The 12,127-nt window shown below is 44.7% G+C and overlaps 1 protein-coding gene and 1 pseudogene across 1 annotated transcript; both read right to left on the bottom strand.

The window, feature by feature from the left end:
* Positions 1-2,797: 2,797 nt before the first annotated feature.
* On the bottom strand, positions 2,798-3,244 carry LOC130889356 (ubiquitin-conjugating enzyme E2 variant 1-like; annotated as a pseudogene).
* Positions 3,241-12,058, bottom strand: Tifa (TRAF interacting protein with forkhead associated domain). Its single transcript, XM_057793479.1, has 3 exons — positions 11,763-12,058; positions 10,263-10,323; positions 3,241-4,426 (listed from the first exon to the last, which is right to left on the bottom strand). Exon 3 carries the CDS (start codon positions 4,411-4,413, stop codon positions 3,856-3,858), a length of 558 nt encoding a protein of 185 aa, XP_057649462.1. The 5' UTR covers positions 4,414-4,426; positions 10,263-10,323; positions 11,763-12,058; the 3' UTR covers positions 3,241-3,855.
* Positions 12,059-12,127: the final 69 nt, after the last annotated feature.

Raw genomic sequence — 12,127 nt, 5'->3', positions numbered from 1 at the left:
GAAAATTTATTAGGAATCGGTTTGAAGGGGTGATTGTAGAAATATAATTACATTAAGCTAAGCATAAGGGTGCACACCTGTAAGCACCACATTCAGATGGCTGATGCAGGAGGATTATGAGTTCAAGGTCAGTCTAAGCTTCAGAGCAGGAGATTGTCTCAAAAAAAAAAAAAGGAAACCAAAATATGTACATGGGTGAGGTGGTGGTGGCACGTGCCTTTAATCCCAGCACTCCCAGCAGAGGCAGGTGGATCTCTGTGAGTTCAAGGCCATCTTAGTCTGCAAGAACTAGTTCCAGGAGAGATTCCAAAGCTGCAGAGATACCCTGTCTTGAACCCCCCTACACAAAAATATATGATTATATGATTTATGTACCTCATATGTTACAGCACAAAATTTCATATACAAGGTAATTACACAGGGAGCCTTACTTCCTGGTGTTAGAATTTACCTTAACTTGGTGGCTATCGTTCTCTTTAATGTAACATTTACTAACATTCATCTTAATCAGGCCAAAATAAGTTGAGAATCTCTTAAAGAAATACAACTTCAGCCGGGCGTTGGTGGTGCATGCCTTTAATCCTAGCACTCGGGAGGCAGAGGCAGGTGGACCTCTGTGAGTTCGAGGCCAGCCTGGTCTACAAAGGGAGTTCCAGGACAGGCTCCAAAGCTACAGAGAAATCCTGTCTCGAAAAACAAAACAAAACAAAACAAAAAAAAAAAAAAAAGAAATACAACTTGTAAAAGTTGTAAAGGTTTAGGCATATGTAAGCATTTATTGTAAATATTCACATATACTTAACTTCTACATAGTGGTCTAAGCACAAACGTTTTCCTTTAGGAAGTTTCAGAGAAGCGGCTAGGGAACTGAACTCTGACTTTATCATATGCAAAAAGGCTGTTAAAAGTTTTGATCTGTACAATTGAAAAATTATGTAAGATACATAAAATTCATTTTCAATTTTGTTTTTTTGGGGGGTGGTTGTTGTTTTATTTTTTTTGTTTTGTTTTGTTTTTGAGACAGTATTTTTTTGTGTGTCCCTGACTGTCCTGGAACTCATTTTGTAGACCAGGCAGGCCTTGAACTCATGGAGTTCCGCCTGCTTCTGCCTCCCAAGTGGAATCAAAGGCAAGCACCATCACCATCCTGCTATTTTGAATTTTGTGAGAAAACGATTTTTTTTTTTTTGGCAGCACAATGAATTGCCTTTATTTTGGTATGCACCCATATTTCAACATTTAGTGGTCCTGAACAGAGTGGGTACCATGGCAACGAGCCAGGAGGCCAGGTTCATTGAAAACTCATGACAGAGAGCTCCTCCAGGTCCCTGCAGAGGCTGAGTCTTCGAAGTCAGGGCCTGTGTTTCGGCTGTCCGGCTCCACCTCAGACCTGATGGGTGACCAGGGAGCCCTGTCCAAACCTCTTCAGTGTATAAAAGCAAAGTGATTATGAGAAAAAGAACCGACTCAGAACCCTATACACTTAGGACTCTCCACAATGGCCTTTCTCTAGGTGGAACCCGCAAGGACCCTGAGCACTGGCAGGTTTGTCGCCCCGTGACTGCTCTGTTCACCTTGAGCCCTGAGCTCAAAGTTCATTGGCTGATGGTGGCAGCAGGACCACCTTCCCAGGGTGGTGGCAAGCGAACGTTGGTCCAGAGCTACATGAGGGGGGCCAGGCTCTTCCAACCTCATCTGATGGCGTCTGGCCACAGCAAGTGTTGGGTGGTGATGGGGAACAAGTGAGTTAAGGAGGAGGGGGAAAGTAGCATCCCTTGGTAAAGGTGGGGAGATGGAAGCCCTGAATTCCTCACTCATGGCCAATTTCAGAGGGAGGGGCGGGTTACAATCTAAGCTTTGGCCAAGGATGGCAGTGGAGGAACAGGGGAGACAATGGCTTGGATGTGGCGTCACTTAAGACTTAAGAAAGCAGGGATGCAGTCAAAGCACCCCCAAGCCCCGTAGTGTAAATGGAGACTGCACGTTCATTTCCCCACCACGCAGACCTGAATAATCACACAGAAACTATATTAATTCCAACACTGTTTGGCCAATGGCTCAGGCATATTTCTAGCTAGCTCTTAGATCTTAATCTATTTCTATTATTTTATATTTTACCATGAGGCTCGTGGTTTACTGGTAAGGTTCTGGCATCTTTCTCCTTCAGCAGCTACATGACATCTCTGACTCTGCCTTCTTTCTCTCTGCATTCAGTTTAGTTTTCCCACCCTGCCATAGGCCAAAGTAGCTTCTTTATTAACTAATGGTAATAAAACATACTCATAACATACAGAAGAGAATCCCACATCATCTCCCCTTTTCCATCTAAGTAAAAATCAAGGTTTTAACTTTAACACAGCAGTAGCCCCATGGCTGCTACCTGAAGCCTTGCCATCTATTCTAAGGGTCAACACACAGCTGTGGCAGGAGGGTGGGGTGGGCAAAGTCAAACCCAGGTCACATGTCAGCAGTAGGCGATTGTATGACGTGTCTATTCACAGTTGTGTTAGCTGTGCCCACTGCTGCCAAAGGAAACTGATTTCAACACACCTTCTTGATCCCAGAAGTTCAACTAGGCAGCCAGTGGTTACACTCCACAGAAGATATTACACAGCACAACTCAGGCATTTCAAACAGACAATAAATCAGTATCAAAACAGTGTCTAAGGATGGATGAAGTCTCAGTGGAATTTCCTCTCCAGGACTTTGAGGTCTACAGAATGAATCTAGAAAATTCATCACTGTGGAAAATAAAGACTTAGGTTGGATTGGGAAGAGATGGCTGGGGCCTTAGTGGCTAATTGCTGTAACACTGCCCTTCTGGTGGCTGTGTCAGCTTCATGTTCTCTTTTGACATTGACAAGCGCTGAAGCTCCTGTAGGGTGACTTGGCGGCTGTGGGAATTCTGCCACTTTGCCAGCGCCGATGTGACCCGTGGATCCACCACGCCATTTGAACTACTCACGCCACTCAATGACTTTCATTACAAATCTTACAGATGGAAGTGATTCTGGGTATTTAGGCCCACATCCTATTTTAAAGCTGTATATTCAGTTTTCATAAATTGTTCCTGGAGGCCCAGGTATCATCCCTGTCCATCTTATAAGTGTCAGGTCTTCATCGTCCTCTAGACCTCAGCTAACTGTGCTGTGCCTACTTCCTCCTGGCCTTCTTCCGGCTCTTCCAACAGTCGTAAATTTTGAGGGACTTTTACTCCCAAGACTGTAGTGGCTGCCACCTTGTGTGGCAAATAATTTTAATCTCAATGTTCTTTAAATGTTAATTGTAGGTCCTCCATACAGAAAAGCAACACTGACATCTTAGGAGTAGACATTATAATTCCACAGAAAGAAAATCAAGGTGCTTTTTTTCAAAACTTTCCATAATGAACCCACAGTGACTCAGAAGGGACTCTAGAACTCATTCCAGGATTCCGGCTCTACAAGTAGGAACATGTCACAGGCACCAGCGAACAATCTGCCTGTGCTCTGAACCTGGAAGCCAAAGGCTGCTATGAAATGATGTGACCAAGCCAAGAGATGGCTGTTACCAAAACAAAGCATGGGTGAGCCATCAAGCAGGAAAAGGAGCAAGAATAACATTACACAGGAGATACGTTTTGTACACTAACCCTTACAGATGTATACTTAATTCTCTGTAGGTCCAGAATGCAAAGAGCTGACGAAGTTGATGACAAACACAGTCCACAGACTTCCAAATGCTATTACTAAACCCAAAGTCAGCATGCAGATATCTGTTCAACACTAGGCTCTAAACGCTTAAGAGGTAGAGTGTCTTTCAAGGGTCTATCCATGGGTGGTCCTCATCCTTCATGATTCTCTGCTTGGATTCTGTTCACACTTCATTCTCATCCATCTCTGTAGGAGAAGTCCTATGGGTGAAATAGGATGAATAGCCCCCATCCTCGGGTGTAGGGCTCTGTGTTGGCCAGTTGTTTTCTTGTAAGAGTGGTCTCGGAGACAAGATAAACTGTGTCTCAAAAGATTCCACTGACTCCCCATCTTCCTTCTCCAACAGGAGCTGATACTCTCCAAACCTAAGCATGCACTTGTAGGGCAAGTCCATTTTATTGAGGTAGCCAAGCTCCTGGTTGTCGACCATCAAACTGGTCTTCTTACTCATGTTTTTGATTTCAAATGAGAGAACAGAGCTGTTGAACTGTTTAAATGGCTGTAAAGCAAACTGCACTCGGGAAACCTGTTTGTCCTGAAAAGTGTAGCGACAGACGTTGGAATTCCGTCCAAATCTCACCACTTCAATAGAAGGAAATTTCTCTTTGTTGCAAAACCTGATTGATTTAAATATTCCACTTTGCTGCTGGCTGGGATGATAAACAGTCATCTGGAGACAAGTTACGGTCTCTTCTGTGTCAGCATCTTCAAAGGACAACATGATGCTCTCTGGCCTGCAACAGTCGAAACACCAGGTTAGTTCAACCCAGACTGCCCTCACTAAGAAGATGCTCAAAATGTGGCCGAGGATTCTAAACTAAGAAAACGATGTACAGAATACTAGACTAATCCCTCTTCTCTCTCTTTGTTTCATTTCTCCTCTGACTATTTTCATCATGCAGGTGATGATTATTAGCAGCTCAGTGATTCAGGGGAAGCCGAGGGAAGTCTCAATTCTTTTCTCATTTAAGTAGTGACACACGCCTAGAAACATGACGGATGTAGTTTAAAAATAAAATCAGGTGTGTCATGGTGGCACACCCTTTTAATTCTTGAGATGTGGAGGCAGAAGGATCATGAGTTCAAGCTCAGCGTGGACTACCTAATGACACTGTACCAAAAACATTTGGTTTGAGTTTTAATATCCTCTGAGGATCGATACACCACAGTGAAAACCTACACTCTATTAATTCTAGTATAACATGATTAATATAAATTGTGAAACCGGTTTTAAATAAAAAAAACTTAAAGGTTATAAACAGGGAGCTGTAGAGATGGGGTAGTTGCTAAGGGCACTGGTTGTTCTTCTAGAGGAGCCTGCTTAGATGCCCAGCATCTATATGTGGCTCACAACCTTCTGTTACTCCAATTCCAGGGAATGCAACACCCTCTTCTGGCCTCCTTGGGCACTGCATGCACATGGTGCACATATACACATATAAGCAAAAACACCCACATACACAAAAATAAACATTTTAAATTAGAATTATATAAATAAATCTTGCAACATTACCACCTTAAATAATGAAATGTTGAATTTCTAGTATATTAATGATTAAAAAGTAAACACTTTGAATGATTGCTGTATTCTATAATTTAGATGTCACATTTTTAGCAACTCGCATGAGGCCAGCTCCAAACCACGGCCTTGGCTGCTACTTGGTAATTTGTGTCCATGGTGTTTTGTAAACATCTTGAAAAGCCTTCATTAATCACAGTGATTCTACCTGGCTCCTTTTGGCATCCCTGGAGCCCAAGGCCTGAGGTGCCCCAAGTAGACCTCACACTGTGCGGATCGACTACAGTGTTGGTGGGATGAGGTATTGTTTACAGGATTACAATAGGACAGGAACATTCATTTCTTAAAATTTCCTAAAGCTTTTTTGATACAGAACTATCATTAAAAAAAATAACGCTTTAAAACTATATGTACATATGACTTAAAAGTTCAAGAAATAAAAAGCACTTAGAAACAAGGCTCTCATTCAATCCTAATCTTTTATTTTTTTTTGTCCTACAGAAAGCCACTACAAAGCGGCCTTTAACTCTGCATAATATCCTCTATAATATAAGCATAATTATGTGAGCATGCACACGTGTGTGCACATATCCATGTGCACATACTCACACACACACAAATGCATGCAAGCACATGTTTTCCCACAGGGAATAATTTCTCTCATACAAATAGAAATACATTATATTTAGTTCTGGACCTTGATTGCTCCATGCCTATGGGTGACTTTTTGCCATAGCCACACAACTTCCACCAAGTGTGCTGACGGTACAACTCTAATGGTTGCTAAGTGTTCACTGTGGCCTCTGAATGACTCTCACTTGTCCGTGTGGTTGGTTTTTATCTGCTCATGCTGAGCTAGGGCCTAGGAAGCAATAGTCTTCAATGATGTTTTTACATTTTACCTATTTTTATTTTATGTGCATTGGTGTTTTGCCTGCATGTGTTTGTGTGAGGGTCAGATTCCCTGGAACTGGAGTTACAGACAGTTGTAAGCTGCCATGAGGATGCTGAGAATTAAACTGGGGTCCTCTGGAAGACCAACCAGTGTTCTTAACCTCTGAGCCATCTCTCCAGTCTCCATCAATGAGACTTTATAATTGAGTGAAATTTATAGTTGTTCTGGTCTTGTTTATAACAAAGCAAAAATCAGTTAGTATTTTTTTTTTTTTTTTTGCTTTGTTTTGTTGTTGCTGGTTTTTTGAGACAGGGTTTCTCTGTAGCTTTGGAACCTGCCCTGGAACTCACTCTTTAGACCAGGCAGGCCTTGAACACACAGAGATCTGCCTGCTTCTGCCTTCAGAGTGCTGGGATTAAAGGCATGTGCCACCACTGCCCAGCTAATCAGTTAGTATTAAACTACTATCTTGGTCTCAAAACAATGCTATTTTGAAAACTACTTTCACTACCCTTTGATCTTTGCCTTTTGCTGTGTTGCTTTTCTTGAGAGGGTCTGTGGTGGTTTGAGTGAGAATAGACCCATAGACTCATATATGACAGTATTTGGTTCCCAGTAGGTGGAAGTGTGGCCTTGTTAGAGGCGGCATAGAGATGGTGGCCTTTGGGGTTTCAAAGGTTCACACCATTCCGAGTTAGTTCTCTCTGCCTGGCGTTTTTGTTTCACTGTGAGTTCTCAGCCTACTGTTGTAGTGGCAAGCCTGCCTGGCAGTTGCCATCGTCCTCACGATGAAGGTCACAGACTCTAACCCTCTGAAACTGTAATCCCCAAATAAACTCTTCTAACAGAAAGCCTTGGTCATGGTGTCGCTCACAGCAAGAGAACACACCTAAGTCCGGGTCTCAGTACGTAGCCCCTCCCTACATTTCCATCATACCCAGTGCTGTCTGCTTGGAAGACATCATTTTTCTCTGTTTTATAGTCAGGCTGCTAAAATCAAGTGCTGTTCATTTATTCCATAAATGACAGCCAAGCAAAATGTCTTTGGTAAACTTATAAATTAATCTTTCATTTTATATTCATATCTCTTAGACATTGTTGCAGCATACAGAACTTTGTAACAAAGAATGAGATCCTTGTGTAAATTAAAAAAACAAAAGCAGTGAGAGGAATCCTCAAAATCTTGGACCAAGGATATAAAAATAATTAAAACTAAAGCAGGCAAGAACTAGCTAGCATGCAATGGGAAGAACTGATATCTTTTGAATATTCTCCATTATGATAATAAAAGTCTCATTATTTGGGAAGCAGCAACATGCATGAGAATAATGACACTAAGTTATTCAATGATGTAATTAGCAATTGATAAAAAATTCATTGTTGTGAATCTTGTGTGATATCAAATTTCCACCTATATTCCCTGTTTACTTAAAATTTTTCTGCAATAAAACTGCATTGCACTTGCAAGTTAAAACATCAAACTAAAATGAAGGACTTGGAAGACAGCTCGGCTGGTGAAGCACTTGCCTTGCCAACGTGAGGAGTACGCCTAAAATCTCCAGGACTCACATAAAAACCCGGGAGTGTGTCCCACATACATGTCATCCCAGTGCTGGTAAGAGAAGGGGCAGCAGCCTGCAGGCCCCTGGAGCTCACTGGCCAGCTAAGCCTAGCCTACTTTGCAAAAAGTGTAGGCCAGTGAGAGGCCTTGTCTCAGAGAAGGCAGGGGATGCCCAAGGAGTAACACCTGACCTTAGCCTCTGGTCTCCATCTGCATGCAGGTACCTGTGCGTACAACACATATCACACACACTCACACATGCACACACCACACACACACATGCACGCGCGCACACACACACACACACACACACAGGATTTTCTGATAAGGAGCAAAGAGTTTTTAAAAAAAGAGAGAGAAGAGCAGAAACTATCTTCATTTTTGTCCAGGGAATGGTTCAGCTCCAGCTCATCCGTGGGCTTTGATGGTTATAAAAGAACTATGTTAAAAAAAAAAAAACAGTAGTTTCCCAAATACAGTGTGTTTAGTGACAGCTAAATATTGTTTTGTATGCTTTAAATGACATGTCTGTCTTTTGAATGGATCCATTTGCCAAAAGCGTCTACTGCAAATAGGCTCTCAGCCCCGGGACCCAGGGCAGACAGACATAGCCCTCAGTGTAAGGGGAAAGCATACTGTAAGGGGAGGCATACTCTTTAAGTCAGGGGCCCACAGGAGTCTTGGTGTGAATGCATTCTTAGGATGGACCTCTGAGTCCACAACTGTGATTCCTTCCAGCCAACACCAAGGTAGAGTGCTTGCTGTTCCTTGTTCTCTATTGTTCCCAGTTGGTCCTTTAGAGAAGGCTCCCCTACTTGAGACGGCTGGCCTATTAACAATGACCAACACAAATAGAAACACTTGTGGAAGCTGTGTCGAAGCTTACTTCCTGGCAGTTTTTTTTTTCTTCTCAAGACGGGGTTTCTTTGTGTAGCCCTGGCTGTACTGGAACTCACTCTGTAGACCAGGCTGGCGGTTCCCCCAGCCTCTGCCTTCAGAGTACTGGGATTATAGGTGTGCACCATCACCAAGATGCTTTAAAAGACATCGCCGTGTAGTTCCGCCTTCCTTCATGCCTTGCCACAACGTCAGCAGCCCCCTCAAGGAGTAGTTCAGGCTGAGTGCCAGAGAGAAGGGCCAAAGATGGACACATAAGGCATATAACTATCATATGGACTAGAGATCCATTTCCTGGGATTCTCGAGGCATTTGCTGCTGCCTCCTAGGGTGGCCTAAGATGGCAAGTGCAGTCACCTGTCTCAGGAAGATGAAATGATGACAAACTGACAGAGGACATCTACTTACGATGTGCCTCTCACATGCTAGGTGGGGTGCTGAATCCTGTACTGTACCATCTTAGCTCATCTTCAAAAGAGTCCTATGGATTGCCCTTTTACAGGTGAGGGAGACGGAGTTACCAAGAATTTAAAGAATGGGTTCTGGCCGGGCGGTGGTGGCGCACGCCTTTAATCCCAGCACTTGGGAGGCAGAGGCAGGCGGATTTCTGTGAGTTCGAGACCAGCCTGGTCTACAGAGCTAGTTCCAGGACAGGCTCCAAAGCCACAGAGAAACCCTGTCTCGAAAATCCAAAAAAAAAAAAAAAAAAAAAAAGAAAAGAAAAAAAAAGAATGGGTTCTGGTCTAAAACAAGGAGTCAAAGCCCGGATGCAAACTCTAACGCACTGTCTCTTAGCCCTTCACAGACCACCTCCCTTCTAGGGCTAAGAGTTATACTTTGGAAACTAAGGAAGCTAAGGGAGGGGGGCTCAGAAGTATGTGTGCTGTTGCCAGCAAGGTACCAACTTAGATGCCACTGTGAAGGGGGGAAGGGCTGCTGGTGCTGCCTCATAGAACGACACAGTCCAAAGCATCAACTTCCCATGAATGTCAATCATCCTGACGCCTGCATGTGAGACCACGAACACAGGCCTACCATCCCTGGCAGCTGAGCAGGTTGTTTGGGGAATCACAAAGGCCAATGAGCAAACTAACCGGCTAATTTCCAGAGGCACAAGGTCCCTCTCCAAAGCAGCTTGATCTCTCCAATCTCTAGTACTTCAGTATTCAGTAGGAAGACAGAAATGAGTAGCTAGAATATCAAATTTAAGAGGGGTAGCGGTAGGTTTGTTCAAAAAAAAAGTTTTGAACAATTGCCAGATACACAGAAGGCCTTCAGGCTACACAGGGTAATTGTGTTGTCTCAGGAAAGGCAAACCAAGCACCAACAAGAGAGACCCTTCTCACCTCACACTCTGCATCTTCGGAATCTGATACCACGTACACTACGACCTACTCAAATAGTTAACAATATTTTTCTTTACCAAAACCACAAGTTATCTCTTTGTGGAATAGAGTAGAATTCTAGAGAGTGAAGTCTCATCAGCAATGCGTGCTTTACCCTGTCTGTTACTGCTGTCTCACATCACTAACTTGTAAAACGCTAACGTCTGGCCGACAGCGAACTCTGTTAACAAAAGAACTATTCTATAACAAAGAGATACATGAAATAAAAAGCAAGTTCTACCAACAGGCATGAGCCAACGGCCCTGACTCAGGGCCAACCTTTTGCATGCTGGATCCCAAGAGGCACACTCACCTGAGAGCCTTCCAGTGACGGCAGTTAGCTAGATCAGGACTCCAGAGCCTTGTCTCTTCTCCTGAGGGGGGTGGAAAGAAGAATGATACGTGTAGGTGTGTTAGGTGCAAAGTTGCATCGACACCCCAACTAAACACACGGCACCTCCTCTCTGACCCCTGTGTCCCGCGAAACCGGTGAAGAGCTACCCGGCTCCGCAATGCCACAAATAAGAAGGTGGAGAACGATGTTTTTCTAAAATGAGCCAGGAGGACAAACAGTTTAACAGAAAGTTTGCTCGGTTCCCCTGGGAGGCCACGTGCGATTAAGGTTTCTCACATTTTGAGAATGTGTTTTGTTTTGTTTAAAATAGTGCTGGCTGTAAAGAGAAGTTTCTCCTCTGAACCACGTGAGCTAGGAAAGCTACCCCTCTAGAACGTTCACCTTCACCTCCCCTGCTCCAGTTCTTAGCCTCTAATACAGAGTATGATTTCAAGATGGACATTTCTATTTTTAGCAAAAGCTGTTCTCCCGACAAACACCCAAAACTGAGATGGTAGAAAGGGAAGAGAAACTTAGAAGAAACAAAAGGCAAAACGATCCTCTTGCCCAACTCCCTCAGTTGCCATGGCCCCGCGGGGTGGTTTAGAGGACTTCTGTCCGCTAATTTTATGACAAAGAAGACCTACTCTGCAGAGTCAGCAGCCTTTTTTTTTTTTTTTTTTTTTTTTGTTCCCAATCTTGTAGGGGGAGTGAGGAAAAGCAAAAGCAAGCACCAAGAGTGGAGAGCGGGAGGCGAGCACAGCGCTTTCCAGTGACAGCGAGTCTCTGTCTCCCTCTGTCCACCCGCCAATTTCTAGCCCCCATCCGACTCCCCTTCACCCTCCTTCACCCCCCTTCCGTGGCTGCGGACCCCCTGCGGATCACCCCTCCCCCTCCAGCACCCGGAAGTTCTTTCTGAGCCGAAAGCCTGGGAAAATCCCCGACCAGGACGACGGCAGACTTTTCTGTAAATCTGGTTGCAGCTGGGAGGTGGGTCTGGACCAACCCTGTGCACCCCGGACCGGCTTTCCGGGGAGCCTTGGGCAGGTGGGAAAGTTTCCCTAGTTCAATGACAGCAGTAGGCGGCGGGGAACCAAGACGTTGGTTCCCGTGAGCCAGAATGCACGAAGGGTATTCTTTTTCTGGTTTCCGATTAGGTGAAAAGTTTACAAAGAACAGGAGAGAACAAAGACACATACACCCGCCCTCCCAGTATTGTTCGTTCCTCCCTTATTTTGTAAAGATCACATACTAAATTTATACACCTGGGATGGAGCTGTCTATAATATTTTAAAACTTTTTCTTGTTGTATAGTGCACATCTGCCTGTAAATCAAGCCATGGAGGGGCGGCAGATGATGACCCCCTGAAAACTTTTTGACAAAACTGCCCTCTTGGAGGGGGAAAAAAAGAAAAAAGAAAGAAAGAAAAAGAAAGTGACAATCCTCACCCTCACCCCAGATTGCTGACCTACAGATACCTGGGGACTTGAGGGTTCGTGAGCCTTGCTGAGCCTCTGACGAAAATGGCAGGACGTGGCCTCGTGGGGGGACCGTCCCTGCCACGGCAGTGCGAGCTCGCCGAACCCGCCAGTCGCCGATCCTCCGGCGCCACGGAACCTCCCACGCGCGCGCCAAGAGCGGCCTCGTGCGGGTGACTTCGCAAAGTCCTCGCCGGGCAGGAAGCCCGCAGAGCCAGCCAGGAGGTCACCCACCGTCCTCCCGGCCCTTTTTCACAGGAAGCCCTGCCCTCCGAAGTCTCCTGACTCGGTTTGGGGAGTCGGGCACCCGGGCTGACCGCGCCTTCTCCAAGGAAAGGCTGCTCTAGACTACAGGTGACCCGGGA

This window comes from Chionomys nivalis, chromosome 18, assembly GCF_950005125.1.
Source record: "Chionomys nivalis chromosome 18, mChiNiv1.1, whole genome shotgun sequence".
Lineage (NCBI taxonomy): Eukaryota > Metazoa > Chordata > Mammalia > Rodentia > Cricetidae > Chionomys > Chionomys nivalis.
This window is presented reverse-complemented; position numbering and strand designations above follow the sequence as displayed.